This window comes from Mobula birostris, chromosome 20 (genome assembly GCF_030028105.1).
Source record: "Mobula birostris isolate sMobBir1 chromosome 20, sMobBir1.hap1, whole genome shotgun sequence".
Taxonomy (NCBI): domain Eukaryota; kingdom Metazoa; phylum Chordata; class Chondrichthyes; order Myliobatiformes; family Myliobatidae; genus Mobula; species Mobula birostris.
In genome coordinates, this window is record NC_092389.1 from 59709790 (window position 1) to 59730837 (window position 21048).

Genomic DNA, 21048 nt, shown 5'->3' on the forward strand with positions numbered 1-21048 from the left:
TTAGGACGTGGCTTTATTAATGAACTGAAGCACCGAATTGACCGGATATTTCACCGGGTTCATCACCTGCTCCCTGAATTTCGACTGAGTTACCACGTAAATAAATGTGTTCGTACAGCAGCTGAAATCCCTCAGCAAAATCCCGACGAAGTGGAAGATCCACTCAGAAGAAGTGAACTGAAATCCTTTTCCCAAAACCTGATAATATATGACGTTTGCAACCAGCGTCATCCACAGGAGGATGAAGCTGCCGGAGAGGGTGAAGAGTAAAACCACAGACCTCCTCCTGCTCTCCATCTCCGGGTCACTGTGGTTCTCCCCCTTGCTCTGACCCTTCAGCCCCTTACGGACCCGACTGGCCACTAAAATGTGTCTGACTGTCAGAGCGTTGAGCAGCAGGATCCCAGCGAAAGGGAGGAACGGAGTTAAAACCGTATCGAGCCAGTCATATCCCACCCACCCGGGGTCAGTGAAATAATCGTCGATTGTCACACAGAACCAAGGTATATTCTCGATTATCACACCATGTACTAACGAAAAATAGCGGGGAACGTTTTTCACAATTAACAGTCCGGCAGTTGTTGTTAGAATCATAGCTGCATTTTTCCGGGTGCAATATTTTGTTTTCAGCTTCTGGCAGCAAATGGCGACAAACCGATCAAAGGTGAAAGTGACGGTGAACCAGACAGAACAGTCTGTGGCTGTGTACTTCAGTACGTTCGTAACACTGCACACAGGAGTGATGCTCAGAAAACTCCACGGGAAATAATACACACTGATTCGATACAAGAAGACATGCGTGACAACGATCAGTAGATCGGCCGCTGCCATGGCCACCAGGTAGCGAGTGGTGCAGGTAGAGAGGCCGCACTTTCCCCGGGACAGGATCACAATCGCCACTAAATTCACTGGAGAGAGAGAGGGACGGAGAGAGAGAGATTTAGTCTCCATTTTCATTGAAAGTGAACAAAGTAGAATGCTGAATTCACAGAATCGCTATCTCTGTCGGATATTTGTGCAATAATCATCAAGTTGGAAGCTTGTCAAATGATCATGAACAGGTTCACTCCGGTTAACAAACAGAAATACCAAACATGAATTTATCTGCTCACTCACCAGGAACTCCAATAACGGCGATGAACACGTACAGTATTTTCTGCGCAGTTCTGTAACTGTCCAACATTCCAGAGATTTTCTCCGTCCAGAGATTTGTCCCGCTGTGTTACAGGCGATCTCTCGGAATGAACTGTTCAGGCAGCACATTTCTGGGGTTTTTATTACCATTTAGCGTCTCCTCTGGGACGGATTTCAACAGATTAAAAATAAAGAATTTTAACTTATTTATAACCGAAAACATCAGACCAATGCAATCTCCGCAGTGACAGACAAGGCTTAATTTCGTAAAACAATTGTCATAGAGAAACACAGAAAACCTACAGCACAATACAGGACCTTTCTCCCACAACGTTGTACCGAACATGTCCTTACTTAGACATTATCTGGGGTTACCCATAACCCTCAGCTCCATCTACCCATCCAGGAGTCCCCTAAAAGACCCTATCGTGTCTGTCTCCATCACGGTCGACAACAGCCCACTCCACGCTTCACCACTCTCTGCCTAAAAAAAACTTACCCCTGACATCACTCCTGACCTGCTTCCAGGCTCCTTGAAACTGTGCCTCTTGTATTAGCCATTTCAGCCCTGGGAAAAAGGCTCTGACTATCCACACGATCAATGGCTCTCATCATTGTCGGACCATTTGTCTGAGTTAGTTTGTCCCCCAAAATTAATCTGAGCCGTCAGATCATGTCTTGCCCATTTAAGTATGCTTCCGTTCTAAATATGTACCCCGAATAAGCAATTTCCCAGGAAAAATTACTGAAATCATGTATGTCATTGTAGCTTGTGAAATTGTACTGAATCACCGACTGTTACCATTCTCTTCAAGGGTATGAACGCATGTTGTACAGTGCAGATGAAAAATATTCACCCACCCCTTCCCCACTTGGAAGTTTACATGTTTTACTGTTTTAGAACATTGATTCAGAGTGGAATTTATTTGGATTTCTGACACTGATCAACAGAAGAAGACTTTCATGTCAAAGTAAAAAAAAAATGTACAAAGTGATTTAAATTAATTGCAATTATAATACACAAAATAATTGATTGCTTAAGTATTCACCCCTTTAAGGTGTAGCCAATTGCTTTGGAAATCACATACTTAGTTTGGAGACCTATGTGCAGTCAAGGTGTTTTAAGTGAATGAAGTAAAAACACACCTGTGTTTGAAATTTCCACCTGCCGGTGAGGCAGTATGCTGGTAGAAACTGCACTATGAAGTGAAAATAACACTCCAGGCAACTCCACAAAAATATTATCGAAAAACACAAGTTAGGAGATGGATGAAAGAGGATTTCCAAATCTCTGAATATCTCTCGCAGGACAATTAACTCTATCATCACGAAAGGGACATAATATGGTTGAGCTGTGAATCTGCCTAGAGCAGGCCGTCCTGAAAAGCTGAATCACCTTGCAAGAAGCACTCCGCAGACGGAGGGCACCAAGAGACATATGATAACTTTGGAGAGTTTACAAGCTTCAGTGGGTGAGATGGGAGAGACTGCTTTGGATATTCACCAGCAGCAGCTTATAGGAACTTGTCATAGGGAAACCCACTGTTGAAGAAAACGCACATGCAATTTGGGGTAGAGTTTTGCAGAAGATATGTGGGAGATTCTAGTGTCAGCTGGAAAAAACTTTCTATGGTCTGTTGAAACCAATATTGAGCTTTTTGGCAATCAGACTAAACGCTATATTTGGTGCATGCCCAGAATCAGAAACACACCAACCCTACCTTGAAGCATTACAGTGGATGCATCATGCTCTGGGGATACTTTACTGCAGAAGGCCCTGGAAGGCTTGTGGAGGGAGAGGGTAAAATTAATGCAGCAAAATGCAGGAAATTCCTGGGTGAAAATCTGCTGCAGTCTTCAAGATTTCTGCGACTTCGAAGAAAATTTGTTTTCAAGCAAGACAATGACTCCAAGCATAAATCCAAATGTACAAAGGAATGGCTTAAAAGAGCGAGGTTAATGAGCAGTCATGTCAGAGTACAGACCTCAGTCCAAGTGAGGATTTGCGGCTGGACTTGAAAAGCGCGTTTCACTCATGAGCCCTAAGCAATCTGACAGAGATTGAGTAGTTTTGAAAAGAGTAATGGGGGAGTATTGAGTTATGCAGATGTGCAAAACTGATAGAGATCTATCCACGCAGAGCCAAGGCTGTAAAGTGCATCTACTGAATACAGACTTGAAAGGTGTGAATAATTACACAATAAATTGTTTTGTGTTTCATATTTGTAATTGATTTAGATCACTTTGTAGAGACCAGGTTTCCCGTTGATACGAACGAGTCTTTCTCTGTTAATCAGTGTCAAAGAGACACATTGAATCCACTGTTGTAATATTGCAAAACAATGAAACATGATAACTTCCGACGGGGTGAATAGCTTTTATAGGCACTGGACATTGAGTCCGTGGGACTCTACCGAGTGTCAGTATTCATGTCATCGACAGGACCCTCTGCCTGTGACAGTAGGAGACGGTGGAAATCTGCCTCATACTCAACCCCTCCTCTCCTGCTCCATCACCACGGCAGAGTTCGGCGAGTTCCTGCAGTCGGTGGTCGCCGGCCACGTCGTCCACGAATATGGGCGTGGTTCCACTTCGACGTCTCGGTATGTCCGTTCCGGCGATGATTGTGGTGATTGAAGAAAAATGTTTTTGCCCTGAGCCAGCGAGAAGGCGAGGCCAACGACGACAACTTCCAGAAGGTCCCGCGGCCTCTCCGCGCGTTGCCCGGCTGTCGTTGTATTTCCTCATCAAAGCGGGCGTAGGTGAATTGTATGCAGCAGTTCAGATGAGCAACAATTTCTGTCATGTGTGTGTTATTAGCTAGGAACTTGGGAGCATAAGTTCTCAGGGAAATGCACGGCAGAATTGTGGCGTTCTGCATAGGTATGTTGTACTGAGACAGGGAAGGGATGGTAAGGTAAAAGAACCATGGTGTAAAAAAGGATATGGAAAAACTAATTTGCAATATAAGAAAATCTTCCAAAAGGTTCAAGAGACTAGGTACTGCTAGAGCTTTAGAGAATTAAAATGTTGCCAGCAGGGATTTCAAGAAAGAAACTTTGACAGCTGGAAGGGGCCATGAGTAGGCCTTGGCGAGCAAGATTAAAGAAGTCCGAAGATATTCTACAGCTATGTGAAGGGCAAGACGATGAGCCGTTTGAGAACTGGACCGATCAGGTGTGATCGGGGAGAAGCGCGCCTCGAGTCCGAACAGGTAGCGAAGGTACATAATAAATACTTTGCTTCAATATTTACCATGGAAAATGACCATGGCAGTTATGGGGATGGATTACAGCCGACTGAAACGCTTGAGCGTATAGACATTAAGAAAGAGGATGTGCTGTATATTTTGAATGGTATTAATTTCGATGGGTCGCTGGGACAGAACGAACTGTACCCTTGCTATAGTGGGAAGCTGAGCCTTTGTCATTAATAGGGACGGGAGAAGTGCCGGAGGATTGGAAAGTTGCAAATGTTGTTTTCTTGTTCAAGAAAAGGAGGAGAGATTATCGGGGAAATACTTGACCAGTGAATCTTATTTCCTTAGCGGACGAGTTGTTGGATAACATCCTGAGAGGCAGGATTTATGAAAAGTTGTAGAGATATAATCTGATTAGGGATAGTCAGTATGTCTTTGTCGAGGGTAGGTCGTGCCTCACGAACTTCATTGAACTCTTTGAGGATGTAACAAAACACATTGATGAAGGTAGAACAGTGGATGTAGTGTATATGGACGTCAGTCAGGCTTTTGATAAGATTCCCCATTCTGCTCATTCGGAAATAAAAGGGACATGGGATACAAGGAGACTTTGCTATGTGGATCCAGAATTGGCTTGCCAACAGAAGGCAAGGCGTGGTTCTGGATGATTCTGCATTAAAGACGGCTCGGCATCGATCTGCTCTGAAATCCCTCCTATTTGTGATTTTTATCGATGACCTGGCTGAGGAAGTAGAAGGGTGAGTTAGTAAGTTCGCTGATGATACAAAAGTTGGGGGTGTTGTGGATAGTCTGGTTGTCTATGTTTCAGCAGGACATTGATAGAATGCAGGACTGGGCTGAGAAGTAGCAGATGTTGTTCAAACCAGGTAAGCATGAACTGGTTCATTTCAGTAAGTCAAATTTCAGGACAGAATATAATATTAATGCTATGCCTTTTGGTAGTGTGGAATATCAGCGAGATCTTGACGTACAGAAGGGTAGGGAAAGGAAGAAGAGGGCAGTTGTGATAGGGGACTCAATAGTAAGGGGGTCAGATAGGCGATTTTGTGGACGCAGTCCAAAGACCCGGATGGTAGTTTGCCTCCCTGGTGCCAGGGTCCGGGATATTTCTGACTGTGTCCAAAATATCCTGAAGTGGGAGGGTAAGGAGCCAGAGGTCGTGGTACATATAGGTACCAATGACATAGGTAGGAAAAGGGAAGAGGTCCTAAAAAGAGAATATAGGGAGCTAGGAAGGGAGTTGAGAAAAAGGACCGCAAAGGTAGTAATCTCGGGATTACTGCCTGTGCCACGCGACAGTGAGAGTAGGAATGCGATGAGGTGGAGGATAAATGCGTGGCTGAGGGATTGGAGCAGGGGGCAGGGATTCAAGTTTTTGGATCATTGGGACCTCTTTTGGCGCAGGTGTGACCTGTACAAAAAAGGACGGGTTACACTTGAATCCTAGGGGGACCAATATCCTGGCGGGGAGATTAGCGAGGGCTACTGAGATGACTTTAAACTAGAATGGTTGGGGGGTGGGAATCAAATTAAAGAGCCTAGGCGAGAGGAGGTTAGTTCACAACAGGCGGATGGGAACCAGTACAGAGAGACAGAGGGGTGTAAAATGAGGGTAGAAGCAAAAAGTAGTAAGGTGAAAAGTAAAAGAGGCAGGCCGACAAATCCAGAGCAAGCATTAAAAAGGGCCACTTTTCAACATAATTGTATAAGGGCTAAGGGAGTTGTAAAAGCGCGCCTTAAGGCTTTGTGTGTCAATGCAAGGAGCATTCGTAACAAGGTGAATGAATTAAAAGAGCACATTGTTATTAATGAATCTGATATAGTTGGGATCACAGAGACATGGCTTCGGGGTAACCAAGGATGGGAGCTTAACATTCAGGAATATTCAATATTCAGGAGGGATAGACATGAAAGAAAAGGAGGTGGGTTGGCGTTGCTGGTTAGAGAGGAGATTAACGCAATAGAAAGGAAGGACATTAGCCGGGAGGATGTGGAATCGATATGGGTAGAGCTTCATAACACTAAGGGGCAGAAAACGCTGGTGGGAGTTGTGTACAGGCCACCTAACAGTAGTAGTGATGTTGGGGGTGGTATTAAACGGAAAATTAGAAATGCGTGCGATAAAGAAACAGCAGTTATAATGGGTGACTCCAATCTACATATAGATTTGGCGAACCAAATTGGTAAGGGTGCTGAGGAAGTGGATTTCTTGGAATGTATGCGGGATTGTTTTTTGAACCAACAAGTCGAGGAACCAACTAGAGAGCAGGCTATTCCAGACTGGGTATTGAGCAATGAGGAAGGGTTAATTAGCAATCTTGTCGTGAGAGGCCCCTTGGGTAAGAGTGACCATAATATGGTGGAATTCTTCATTAAGATGGAGAGTGACATAGTTAATTCAGAAACAAAGGTCCTGAACTTAAAGAAGGGTAACTTTGAAGGTTTGAGACGTGAATTAGCTAAGATAGACTGGCAAATGACACTCAAAGGGTTGATGGTGGATATGCAATGGCAAGCATTTAAAGATCACATGGACGAACTACAACATTTGTTCATCCCAGTGTGGCAAAAGAATAAATCAAGGAAGGTAGTGCACCCGTGGCTGACAAGGGAAATTAGGGATAGCATCAATTCCAAAGAAGAAGCATACAAATTAGCCAGAGAAAGTGGCTCACCTGAGGACTGTGAGAAATTCAGAGTCCAGCAGAGGAGGACAAATGGCTTAATTAGGAAAGGGAAAAAAAGATTGACAGAAAACTGGCAGGGAACATAAAAACTGACTGTAAAAACGTTTATAGATATGTGAAAAGAAAAAAATTGGTTAAGACTAATGTGGGTCCCCTACAGACAGAAGGGGGATTGATTATGGGGAGCAAGGACATGGCAGACCAATTGAATAACTACATTGGTTTTGTCTTCACTAAGGAGGACATAAATAATCTTCCGGAAATAGTAGGGGACAGAGGATCCAGTGAGATGGAGGAATTGAGAGAAATACATGTTAGTAGTTAAGTGGTGTTAGGTAAATTGAAAGGATTAAGGGCAGATAAATCCCCAGGGCCAGATGGTCTGCTCCCCGAGTGATTAAGGAAGTAGCCCAAGAAATAGTGGATGCATTAGTGATAAACTTCCAAAACTCTTCAGATTCTGGAGTGGTTCCTGAGGATTGGAGGGTGGCTAAGGTAACCCCACTTTTTTTCAAAAAGGAGGGAGAGAGAAACCGGGGAATTATAGACCGGTTAGCCTAACATCGGTGGTGGGGAAAATGCTAGAGTCAGTTATCAAAGATGTGATAACAGCACATTTGGAAAGTGGTGATATCATCGGACAAAGTCAGCATGGATTTGTGAAAGGAAAATCATGTCTGACGAATCTCATAGAATTTTTTGAGGATGTAACTAGTAGAGTGGATAGGGGAGAACCAGTGGATGTGGTATATTTGGATTTTCAAAAGGCTTTTGACAAGGTCCCACACAGGAGATTATTGTGCAAACTTAAAGCACACGGTATTGGGAGTAAGGTATTGATGTGGATAGAGATTTGGTTGGCAGACAGGAAGCAAAGAGTGGGAATAAAAGGGACCATTTCAGACTCGATATTAGGGAAATTAAAATCTCCCACCACGACAACTCTGTTATTATTACACCTTTCCAGGATCTGTTTCCCTATCTGTTCCTCGATATCCCTGTTGCTGTTGGGCAGCTTATAAAAAAAAACACTCAGTAGAGTTATTGATCCCTTCCTGTTCCTATCCTCCTCCCAGAGAGACCCCGTAGACAATCCCTTCATGACGCCCACCTTTTCTGCAGCCGTGACACTATCTCTGATCAACACTGCCACGCCCCCACTTCATTTGCCTCCCCCTCTGTCCTTTCTGAAACCTCTAAAACCCGACACCTGAAGTAACTATTCGTATCCCTGAGCCATTCAAGTCTCTGTATTGGTCACCACTTCATAGTTCCAAGTATTGATCCACGCTCTAAGCTCATTCGCTTTCTTCATATTACTCCTTGAATTAAAATAGACACATCTCAAACCGTTGCTGTGAGCGCGTCCCTTCTCTATCACCTGCCTATCCTCCCTCACACACTGTCTCCAAGCTTTCTCTATTTGTGAGCTAACCACTTCTTCCCCAGTCTCTTCAGTTCGGTTCCCACCCCCTAACGATTCTATTTTAAACTCTCTCCAGTATCCTTAGCAAACCTCCCGCCAGGATATTTCCGGAAAGAGAGATAAGGCTGTTTTATCAGAGTGGTCGTTCGGAAGGGTAGAATATTATTGGATTCAGCTTTATGTTTAGACAATAATATTGGGAAAGCACAAGTAAATGAAGTTACCAGTTTTCTGGTATTTAAAAGGCATGTGATATATTACGAAATAAATAACTTTTGCGGACGTTATCTCAGTTCGGAGTGAGGGGAGCTAGTATCATTTTTTTTTTCCTGAAATGTTTATTTGAAAAAAGGGTGGAGTGGGAGGAAGGGAAGGGAGAGTGGGGAACGCGGGAGAGGAGGAAGGGAAGGGAGAGCGGGGAGTGGGAGAGAGGGGAAAGGGTGGGGAGCGTGGGGATTGGGAGAGAGGAGGAAGCGAAGGGAGAGTGGGGAGTGGGAGAGAGGAGGAAGGGAAGGGAGAGCGGAGAGTGGGAGAGAGGAGGAAGGGAAGGGAGAGCGGGGAGTGGGAGAGAGGAGGAAGGGAAGGGAGAGTGGGGAGTGGGAGAGAGGAGGAAGGGAAGGGAGAGTGGGGAGTGGGATAGAGGGGGAAGGGAAGGGAGAGTGGGGAGTGGGAGAGAGGAGGAAGAGAATGGAGAGTGGGGAGTGGGAGAGAGGAGGAAGGGAAGGGAGAGCGGGGAGTGGGAGAGAGGAGGAAGGGAAGGGAGAGTGGGGAGTGGGAGAGAGGAGGAAGGGTAGAGAGTGTTAGAGAGAGATGGGAGATTAAGTAGCCGGAGAGAAGGTGAGGGAGAGTGGGGAGTGGGAGAGAGGAGGAAGGGTAGAGAGTGTTAGAGAGAGATGGTAGATTAAGTAGCCGGAGAGAAGATGAGGGAGAGTGGGAAACGTAAGAGAAATCGGGCAGTGTGTAGCGAGAGTGAAAAGCGAGTGCGGGCAGTGGGAGACAGAGACCAAGGAGAGTGGAGAGTGGGAAAGCGGGGATCGGGTGCAGTGAACAGAGAGAAAGAAAGGTGTATGAGGAGAAGGAAAGAGAGAGGGAGAGTGGGGGCGGTGGGCAGTGGGAGAGAGGGAGGGCAGCGTGGGGAGTTAGAGACACGGAGAAGGGGCGGTGTGGAATGATAGAGAAAGAAGGGGGAGCGGGTAATGTGAGACAGCGAAGGGGTGGAGAGTGTCAGAGAGAGGAAAAGGAGAGTATAGAGCGGAAGAGGGAACAGTAAGGGCAAGGAGTGGGAGAGAAGGAAGGGAGAGTGGGGAGTGTGTGTGATAGAAGGAATCGTGTGCGGTGGGAGAGAAAGAAGGGAGATTGAGAAGTGAGATAGGAGAGGGAGAGTCCGTAGTCGGAGAGAAGGACGGGTACGGAGTGTGTCGGGGAGTGGGAAAAGACCATAAGACCATAAGACAAAGGAGCAAAAGTAGGCCATTCGCCCCATCGAGTCTGTTTCGCCATTTTATCCTGAGCTGATCCATTCTCCTATTTAGTCCCACTCCCCCGCCTTCTCACCATAACCTTTGATGCTCTGGCTACTCAGATACCTATGAAGTGGGGATTGGGAGAGAGGGAAGGGAGAATGGGGAGTGGGAGAGAGAATGGTGAGTGGGGAGTGGCAGAGAGACAGGTGAGAGTGGGCTTAAGAAAGACGGGACAGTGGGGACTGGGAGACAGATTGGAGAGAGCGAGGAGTAGAAGAGAGAAGGGAGTGTGGGGTCCAGGAGAGAGGCGGGCAGCGGGGTTTGGGAGAGTGGGTTTGTGAGGCAGAGAAGGGAGAGTCCGGTGCGAGACAGATGAGACGGAGTAGTAAAAGAAAGAAGGAAGTGTAGTGAAGAGAGAGAAGGGAAAGTGGAGACTGCAAGAGGGAGAAGACAGAGCGGGGAGATGAAGAGAGAGAAGCAGGAATAGGGAATAGGTGAGGAAGAAGGGACGGTGTGGTGTGGAAGAGAGATTCCGGGGAGAGTCAAGTACAAGAGTTTCACTCCACTTTTCAAGAAGCGTGAGAGGCAGAAGAAAGTATACTGAAGGCCGGTCGGTCTGACCTCAGTGGATAGGATTGTGTGAGAGTCGATTATTAAGGATGATGTCTCATGGTACTTTGGGCAAATGATTAAAAGGGCCGTAGTCAGCATGGTTTGCAGCCAAATCTGTAGGATTTAATTGAAGAAATAACAAGCGGGATAGACAAATGACAATCGGTTGGTGTTGTGTACTTTGAATTTCAGAAGCCCTTTGAGAAGGTGGCACACAGGAGGCTGCTTAACAAGCTGCGAGCCCATAACATCACAGAAAAGAGTCTAGCACGGATAAAGTAGTGGCTGATTGCCAGGAGGCAACGAGTGTGAATGGAGGGAACATTTTCTGCCTGGCTGCAGATGTCCAGTGGTGTTCCGCAGGGGTCTGCGTTGGGACCGATTATTTTATGCTATATGGCAATGACATGGATGATGTCGTTGATGGCTTTGGCACAAAGTCTGCAGACGATATGAACCGAGATGGAGGGGAAACGGGTAGAGTGGGAGAGAGGGAAGGGAGCGTGGGGAGTATAGGAGAGAAGGAAGGGCAGAGGGTGAGGGAGAGAGTTGGGAAATAAAGGAGTAGGAGGAAAAAGAGGGAGAGTGGAAAAAATGAGAGAAATCTGACTATGTGTGCGAGACAGAATGTGGTGTGTTGGCGGTGGGAGACAAGAAGTAAGGAAGTGGGGAGTGGGAGAATGACAAGGAAGAGTGGGCATTGGGTACAAAGAACTGAGAGCTAGAGAATGAGGTGGAGGAGTAGGAAAGAGAGAAGGAGTGTGGGTGGCTGGGCAGTAGGAGAGAAGGAAGGCAGCGTGGGGAGTGGAAGACACGGAGAAGCGGCAGAGTGGAATGACAGAGAATGGGGAGAATTTGTCTTTGTCCCCCTTTCTCTTTCTTTCCTCACTTCTCACTCCTTGTTCCCCTTAGCCTCTTCCAAACCCCTTCCCAGGATCTCCACTCTGCTCCACTGTCCTCTCTCTCTCTGTCCCTTTCTAACTCTCTCTCTCTCTCTCTCTCTCTCCCCCCCCTTCTGTCTATCTCCTTCTCTCTCTCTCTCTCCCTCTCTCTATCTCCCTCTCTCTCTCTGTCTCTCTCTCTCTCCCTCTCTCTCTGTCTCGCTCTCTCTCCCTCTCTCTCTCTCCATCTCTCTCTCTGTCTCTCTCTCTCCCTCTCTCTCTCTCTGTCTCCCTCTCTCTCTGTCTCTCTGTCTCTCTCTCCCGCTCTCTCTCTGTCTCTCTCTCTCTGTCTGTCTGTCTCTCTCCCTCTCTCTCTCTGTATCTCTCTCTATCTCTCTGTCCCTTTCTCCCTCTCTCTCTCTATACAGATACATTTCTCCATTTTCTCTATCTCCTCTCTTTTCCTCATCCGTTCTCTTTCACACTCTCCCACTCTTTCTCCACACATTCTTCCCTACATAGTAACTGCCCTGCATCTTTCCCTTATTGTCTCTTACTCCATTATGTCCAACCTTTCGCTGCCTCTTGCTTTCTCCCCAATTCCCGCTTTCCTGTAGCTTGCTGTCTCCGCCACCTACCCGTCCAAACCAGCACCGCTCCCCGACCTTGCACCGTGATGACTGTTTCACAAGCTCAGTGGATTACAGATATCGTATAATTTCTCGTTGGTTGGAAAGACTCGATGTTCTCTCAGAAGATAAAGACTTGTGGTTTCAGGGAGAGGCCTGTTTGTTTCCGTTTAGTGTGCGACAGAACAGGTGGCAGAGTGGTGTGGAGAAGAGGGGGAAGAGAGAGGGTAGGGGAGGTGGAAAGACAGGAGGAAGGAGAGAGGGAAGAGAGAGAGAGGGAGAGAGGAGAGGAGAGGAGAGGTGAGTGTAAATTGGGACATTTGCTTTCAATGAATCAAGGCACAGTGATACATTTCGATTCGCATCTTGTCCATAAAGATCAATTCATCACCTCGAGACAGGGAGTGCGGGGTCGTGAAATGTAGGGGGACAATTAATTAAATTAACGAACCATACAGTCCAAATAATCACAACACTACATTAGGTAGATTGTGAAGTTAGTTGTCCATCTCTCTGGAAGTCAGAATGTTGGACGTGTGTGGGGTCTTCGATAATATGGACTGTTTTATTGAGACAGAGAGATGTGTAAACAGTGTACATGGTTTGCATGATGTACTGAACTTGTTCACAACTCTCTGCAGCGTTTCCGGTGCTTGGCAGTGCTGTTGCCTTAACCACACGACTAGTTTCCGCACAGGATGTATTCTGTAAAAACAGACGATGCTTGTCCAGGAGGTGCTGATTCTCTTCAGTGTCTCGAAGAAGCAGAGATGCCGCTGAGCTTTGTTAGCGATGGTGTCCCTGTGGCTGGACAAGGAGAGGCTGTTAGTGGTGTTCACTCTCAGGAAATTGGAGCTGTCCACCCTCTCATCCTCTACCGTTGATGTAAACAGGAATGTGTGCATCGCCCCGGCTGATTTCCTGTTGTCAGTCGCCAGCTCTATTTTATTGGTGAAATGGAGGGGTGGGGAGTGTTGTTGACTTGATACCAGGTCACAAAGCTCTCCAGCTCCTACCCGACACGCGGATGGAGAAGGATAATAGGAGTAAATTCCAACTGTGTGCAAATAGCACTGGCTCTGTGAATATGGCTGGAACTGTCCAGACGGACTGAGGGGTCTGTTTATGAGCTTTCTCCGAATCCCGTCCTTTTCCCTCACTTTTCTCACTCTCACCTTCCTCTCTCTATCTCTCTCCGCTTCTCCTCTCTCATCCCAAGCTCTACTATCTCTCCCCATCACTCTCCTCCATTACTCCCGACTCCCTCCCCCTTACACCACTCTCACACTAACCCCTCACCCTCTGCTTACTCCCCACCTTCCTGAATCCTGCATCACTCAGATGAAACATACTTTTTCCCGCGCCCTCCTCATCCAGCCAAAAAGCTTTATCCAGGACATGGATTGAGTCAACTTCCGGTGACTGTGATTTACTGTCAAACCCTCAGCGGAGAGGGAGAGAGACGGCATTAGGAAGAGGGAGAAACACAGTTGAGGGAGTCGGGGAGGGGGGAGGGGGAGGGAGGAGGGAGACTAAGGGTTGACGAGATGTGGGGAGAGATAAGAGTGTAGAAGGAGGAGAGCTAGAATGGGTAAAGAGCTTGGGGGAAGCTGAGAAGTAGGAGGTAGTGGGGAAACTGGGGAAACAGGGCTGAGTGGAACCAGACTGGAGAGGAAATTCACTCTCACCCTCTCCCTCTCATTATTCCTCCCCCCCTCTCTCCTCCCTCCCCGTGACTCTCTCTCTCTCTCTCTCTCTCTCTCTCTCTCTCTCTCTCTCTCTCTCTCTCTCTCTCTCTCTCTCTCTGTCTCTCTCTCTCTCATTGTACTATAAAGACAGATGGAAGAAAGGAGGAGGCCAATCGGCAGGAGAGATGCAGGGTGGAGGGACAGATATGTATTCTGAGGATAAAGGCGGAGTTAGGGTCACTGAACGAGGCAAATGCCGAGATACAATCAATTACTGACTCTGCCAATTTCACTTGCCCCTCTCCATCTCCGTCTACCCTCGGCCCAACTCTTTCCCTCTCTCCACCTCCGTCTACCCTCGGTCCAACTCTTTCCCCCTCTCCATCTCCGTCTACCCTCGGCCCAACTCTTTTGCCCTCTCCATCTCCGTCTACCCTCGGTCCAACTCTTTCCCCTCTCCATCTCCGTCTACCCTCGGTCCAACTCTTTCCCCCTCTCCATCTCCATCTACCCTCGGTCCAACTCTTTCCCTCTCTCCATCTCCGTCTACACTCGGTCCATCTCTTGCCCCCATCTCCATCTCTGTCTACCCTCGGTCCAACTCTCTCCCCCTCTCCATCTCCGTCTACACTCGGTCCATCTCTTTCCCCCATCTCCATCTCTGTCTACCTTCAGTCCAACTCTTTCCTCTTTCCCCAAATCTTTCCCCTCTCTCGGTGGCCGAAGGACAGATGTGACAGTGTTGAGGAGAGAAAGGGAGTAAAGGACAGGGATGTTAAGGTACAAAGTGTAGAATATAGGGGGAAGAACGGGAGAGTGCGGGCAAGTAGGTTGAAGACGGTGAGAGTGGATGTGCGAGGCGGACGAAGGGCGAGTGGGTGCAGTGACAGAGGGTGAAGAGAGGCACCTAGGGAAGGAGGAGGGAAGGTGGAGGGGAAGAAAGTGAGCAGCGATAGAGGGTGGGGAGGCAGTGACAAAGAACAATTTTAAGAGAAACTTTGGCAAACGAGAGAAGGAGAGGAGGAGATTGGAAGAGGGATGGGATAGAGTGGGAGGGAAGGAGAGACAGAGAAAGGAAAGGTGGACTAGAATGGAGGTGGAAGAGATGGAGAGGGCTGGGGCAGAGGAGAGTGTGCGAGTGATTGCAAGACCAATAGAGGGGAGAGGATTGTGTGTTTGTATGAGAGAGATAGAGATAAAGGGGGAGAGAGATTGCAATGAACAGTTGGGATGTACAGAGGGAGTGAGAGCACGTGGGAGGGATGGGTAAGAATGGAGGAAAGGAGAGAGGTGCAGGAAATGGGAATAGAAATGGGTGGAGGGGAGGAGGTGTAACGGAGAATAACGCACACAAAATGCTGGAGGAACTCAGCAGGTCAGGCAACATCTATGGAAAATAATAAAGAGTGGACTTGTCGGACCAAGACCCCTCTTCAGCATCGAGATCAGCAAGATGACAAGATTCGATCAGTGGGGAGTAGGAACTTTCCAAGGATGCTGCAGGATAGTTTGTAAGATCACAGCAAGTGAAAAGTATAATATATAATGAAAAACACAATCCCAAGTCTAAAACAACGAGTGAAAGTATTGAGGCTGGGAGAGAGTCAATTAAGAGAGAGGGGAGAGAACGAGATAAGGAAGAGTGTGGAGTGGGGGAAAGGGAATTTATATTCTTGTTTGGGAAAGAGAAAGCACTGTTGGGAGAAGCACGAATGGAGTTTGGTAGAGAGAGATGGGAGAGGGGTGTGTGAGACACAGAAGGGAAAGTAGGGGAGGGAGATAGGAGGGGGTAATAGAGGACCGAAGGAAGAGTGTGGACTGGAAGAGAGAAAAGGGGTAGAGTGAGAGAAAGGGAAGGGAGATTGGGGACAAAGGAAGAGAAGAAAGCGTGAATAAGAGATGGGAGATGAACGAGGACTAGAAAAAATGAGGGAGAGTGGGAAAAGTGAGAGAAATCGGACAGTGTGCACGTGAGCGAGTGTGGGCAGTGGGAGACAGTGAGTAAGGAGAGTGGAGAGTGGGAAAGAGAGGATTGGGAACAGAGAACGGAGAGAGAGAATGGAGTGTGAGGAGTAGGAAAGAGAGAGATAGTGAGGGCGGTGGGCAGTGGGAGAGAGGGAGGGCAGCATGGGGAGTTGGAGACACAGAGAAGAGGCGGTGTGGAATGATAGAGAAAGAAGGGGGAGCGGGTAATGTGAGAGAGGGAAGGGCTGGAGAGTGTGAGAGAGAGGGCCCAGTTGCAGAGAGAGAAAGTAGAAGATGGAGTGGAAGAGAGCACAGTGAGTGTAGGGTGTGGGAGAGAGAGAAGGTAGAGTCGGGACGGTGTGAGAGAGAAGGAATCTTTTGCGGTTTGAGAGAAAGAAGGGAGAGTGAGAAGTGAGATGGAGTGGGGAGTGAAGGTGGGGGAGTGTGTATGGGAGAGAAGGAAATGTACGGAGTGCGTCAGTGAGTGGGAATAGTGGGGTTTGGGAAAGTGAGAAGGGAGAAAGGTGAGTGGGAGAGAGAAAGGTTAGTGGGGAGTGGCAGAGAACGAGGTGAGAGTGGGGAGAAGAAAGACGGGAGATTGGGGCCTAGGAGAGAGATTAGGGAGAGAGGGGAGTAGAAGAGAGAAGGGAGTGTGGGTCCGGGAGAGAAATGGAGAGTGGGTATGTGAGGAAGAGAAGTGAGGGTGCGGTGTGAGAAAGAAGAGACGGCGTAGTAAAAGAGGGGAGGAAGTGTAGGGAGAGAGGGAGAGAGAGAAGGGTGACTGGGGATGGAAAAGGGAGAAGACAGAGTGGGGAGATGATGAGAGATAAGGAAGAATAGGGAATAGGTGAAGAATAAGGAACAGTGTGCTATGGAAGCAGAATTCCGGAGAAAGGGGAGTACGGGTTACACTTGAACTACAGGGGGACCAATATCCTTTCAGGGAGGTTTATTAGTGCTATTGGGGAGGCTTTAAACTACATTTGCAGGGGGATAGAAACGAGAGTGCCAGAGCTGACAGTGGAGATGGGGTGAAAATAAGTGATGTTAGAAGTTCAAGCAAAGCCGCGAATAGAAAGGTTGTGAGTGGTGGTAAAAATATTCTGGGGTGTATATATTTCAATGCTAGGAGTTTGCGGGGTAGGCAGACGAGTTGTGGGTGTGGATTGACACGTGAAATTATGACGTTATAGCAATTACTGAACCTTCGCTACAGGAGGGGCAGGATTGGCAGCTTAATATTCCAGGGTTCCGATGTTTCAGATGTGATGGAGGCAGAGGAATGAAAGGTGTGTGGGGGGGGGAGGGCTGTGGTAGCATTGCTTGTCAGGGAAAACGTTACAGCAGTGCACAGGCAGGACAGATTAGAGGGCTTGTCTACTGAGCACTTATGGGTGGAGCTGAGAAACAGGAAAGGTATGGCCACATTAGTGGGGTTGTATTATAGACCACCCAATAGCCAGCGAGAATTGGAGGAGCAAATTTGCAGAGAGATAGCAAGCAACTACAGGAAACATAAAGTTGTGATGGTAGGGGATTTTAATTTTCCATATATTGATTGGGACTCCCATACTACTAGGGGTCTAGATGGGTTAGAGTTTGTAAAATGTGTTCAGGAAAGTTTTCTAAATCAATATATAGAGGTACCAACTAGAGGGGATGCAATATTAGATCTCCTATTAGGAAACGAGTTAGGACAAATGACGGAAGTGTGTGCAGGGGAGCACTTTGGTTCCAGTGATCATAACACCATTAGTTTCAACTTGATCATGGATAAAGATAGATCTGGTCCTAGGATTGAGGTTCTGAACTGGAAGAAGGCCAAATTTGAAGAAATGAGAAAGGATCTAAAAAGCGTGGTTGGGACAGGTTGTTCTTTGGCAAGGATGCGATCGGTAAGTGGGAAGCCTTCAGAGGAGAAATTTTGAGAGTGCAGAGCTTGTAAGCTCCTGTCGGGATTAATGGCAAGGTGAATAGGAATAAGGAACCTTGGTTCTCAAGGGATATTGCAACTCTGATAAAGAAGAAGGGAGAGTTGTATGACATGTATAGGAAACACGGTGTAAATAAGGTGCTTGTGAAGTATAAAGAGTGCAAGAAAATACTTAAGAAGGATATCAGGAGGGCTAAAAGATGACGAGAGGTTGCCTTGGCAGTCAAAATCAAGTATAATCCAAAGAGCTTTTACAATTATATTAAGGGTAAAAGGATTGTAATGGATAAAATTGCTCCTGTTGAAGATCAGAGTGGTCGGCTATGTGTGGAACCAAAAGAAATGGGCGAGATCGTAAACGTTTTTTTTTTTGGCGTCTATGTTTACTAGGGAAGCAGGCATAAAGTCTGTGGAATTAAGGGAAACAAGTAGTGAGATCATGGAAACTACAGATTGAAAAGGTGAGGTGCTTGCTATGTTGAGGCAAACTAAATTTGATAAATCCCCAGGACCTGACAGGGTATTCCCTCGGACACTGAAGGAGACTAGTATTGAAATTGCAGGGGCCCTGGCAGATATATTTAAAATGTCGGTGTCTACAGGTGAGGTGCCGGAGGATTGGAGAGTGGCTCATGTTGTTCCGTTGTTTAAAAAAGGATCGAAAAGTAATCCGGGAAATCATATCCTGGTAAGTCTAACGTCTGTAGTAGATAAGTTGTTGGAGGGGTACTAAGAGATAGAATCTACAAGCACTTGGACTTATTTGGGAGAGTCAACATGGCTTTGTGCGTGGTAGGTCATGTTTGACCAAACTATTGGAGTTTTTCGAGGAGGTTACCAGGAAAGTGGATGAAGTGAAGGCAGTGGATATTGTCTACATGGAGATCAGTAAGGCCTTTGACAAGGTCCCGCATGTGAGGTTATTTAGGAAAATTCAGTCGCTCGGTATACATGGAGAGGTGGTAAATTGGATTGGACATTGACTCAATGGATCAAGCCAAAGAGTGGTAGTAGAGGATTGCTTCTCAGAGTGGAAGTCTGTGACTAGTGGTGTGCAACAGGGATCAGTGCTGGGTCCATTGTTATTTGTCATCTATATCAATGATTTGGATGATAACGTGGTAAATTGGATCAGCAAATTTGCTGATGATACAAAGATTGGAGGCGTAGTGGACAGTGAGGAAGGTTTTCAGAGCCTGCAGAGGGATTTGGACCAGCTGCAAAAGTGTGCTGAAAGGTGGCAGCTGGAGTTTAATACAGACAATTGTGAGGTATTGCACGTTGGAAGGACAAACCAAGGTAGAACATACAGGGTTAATGGTAAGGCACTGAGGAGTGCAGTGGAACAGAGGGATCTGGGAATACAGATACAAAATTCCCTAAAAGTGGCGTTGCAGGTAGATAGAGTCGTAAAGAGAGCTTTTGCTAAATTGGCCTTTGTTAATCAAAGTACTGAGTATACCAGCTGGAATGTTATGATGAGGTTGTATAAGGCATTGGTGAGGCCGAATCTGGAGTATTGTGCTCAGTTTTGGTCACCAAATTGCAGGAAGCAGAAAATAAGGTTGAAAGAGTGCAGAGAAGGTTTACAAGGATGTTGCCGGGACTTGAGAAACTCAGTTACAGGGAAAGGTTGAATAGGTTAGGACTTTATTCCCCGGAGCGTAGAAGAATGAGGGGAGATTTCATAGAGGTATATAAAATTATGATGGGTATAGATAGAGTGAATGCAAGCAGGCTTTTTCCACTGAGGCAAGGGGAGAAAAAAACTAGAGGACATGGGTTAAGGGTGAAGGGGGAAAAGTTTAAAGGGAACATTGGCGGGGATTCTTCACACAGAGAGTGGTGGGGGTGTGGAATGAGTTGCCAGACGATGTGGTAAATGCGGGTTCTTTTTTAACATTGAAGAATAAATTGGACTGAAACATGGATGGGAGGTGTATGCAGGGATATGGTCCGTGTGCATGTCAGTGGGATCAGGCAGAAAATGGTTCAGCACAGCCAAGAAGGGCCAACAGGCCTGTTTCTGTGCTGTAGTTTCTCTATGGTTTCTATGTTTTCTAACAGTGTCACTCCACTCTTGAAGAAGTGAGGGAGGCAGAGGAAAGCAAACTAAAGGCCAGTTGGTCTGACTGCAATGTTTGGGAAGATGTTAGTTTCGATTATTAAGGATGAGGTTTCAGGGTACTTTGGGCAAAAGATAAAACGGGCCGTAGTCAGCATGGTTTATTGACAAATCTGTTGAAATTCATTGAAGAAATAACAAGCAGGATACACAAAGGACAATCAGTTGACATTGTGTATTTTGAATTTAAGGCCTTTGAAAAGGTGGCACACGTGCGGCTGCTTAACAAGCTACGAACCCACGATATTACAGAAAAGAGTTTAACACAGATGAAGCAGTGCTGATTGACAGGAGGCAGAACGTGTGAAAAAATGGAACCATTTCTGTCTGGCTGCAGATGTCCAGTGATGTTCCACAGGGGTCTGTGATGGGACCGATTATTCTATGCTATATAAGTGACTTGGATGATGTATTTGATGGCTTAGTTGCAAAATCTGCAGAGGACATGAACAGAGATGGGGGGAAAGGTAGATCTGAGGAAGTAGAGAGGCTACAGAAGGAGCTAGACAGATTGGGATTGGAAATGGCAAATGGAGTACACTGTCGGGAAGAGTATGGTCATGAACTTTGGAAAAAGAAATGAATGATTAACAATGTTCAAAACGGAGGAAAAATTATGTAGCCCCCGTGCCTGCCTCAGGGTCGCTCAGCTCGCAGTCTTCTAGGGAAACAGCCCTCGGCCCAGCCAAACTGGGTAATAGTTTGTGTGGATGCTGTGTGATATACCCCAGCCCACCCAAATAACAGACAATACACCAGATACGATTAAGTGATTTACAGTTTATAGATATTACTGGAACTATATAATTAATAGAGAATAAAATATAAAAAGGAAAGTAAAAGGAGCCACGCTTATCAAAGTTCTGTCTCTTTGTGCACAAACAGTTGGAGCTCAGGACCCTCCTTCTTCACCCTGCGATCCCCTCGGACCACCTCAAAATGCCGCCTGGGTCAACAACGTTTGTCGACCAGACTCTCCACAAGTGTCCGTCACCGTCTCCTCTCCTCGCCGAACTCCCTGAACCTCGGACTCCTGATCGGGGTCCGACCCCGTTAGCCGACTCACAGCGCCTTGTCCATCCTCACTCTCTCTCTTGCGCCTTCTGCCCCAGGCATCACAATAACTTACAGACACACAGAAAGAATAACATCTATCCCAATTGTTCGTAACAGCCTCTTATTAATAACATAATCCACACAATCTGCTAGCGGTAGGACTTTCACAGCAGTTAACATAACAAAGGAGCCATTTCAGTTATAACATAACAAAGAAGCCATTTTAATT

The 21048-nt window shown here is 46.7% G+C and overlaps 1 protein-coding gene across 1 annotated transcript in view; it reads right to left on the minus strand.

The window, feature by feature from the left end:
- The window catches only part of LOC140185016 (probable G-protein coupled receptor 139), a 25501-nt gene continuing 4453 nt past the window's right edge, over positions 1 to 21048 (minus strand). Inside the window, exons 2-3 of the mRNA XM_072238242.1 lie at positions 1117 to 1296; positions 1 to 908 (exon numbers count right to left, since the gene is read on the minus strand). Of these exons, the coding sequence (XP_072094343.1) occupies positions 1 to 908; positions 1117 to 1183 (975 nt within the window). The 5' untranslated portion in view covers positions 1184 to 1296. The remainder of the gene's footprint in view (positions 909 to 1116; positions 1297 to 21048) is intronic.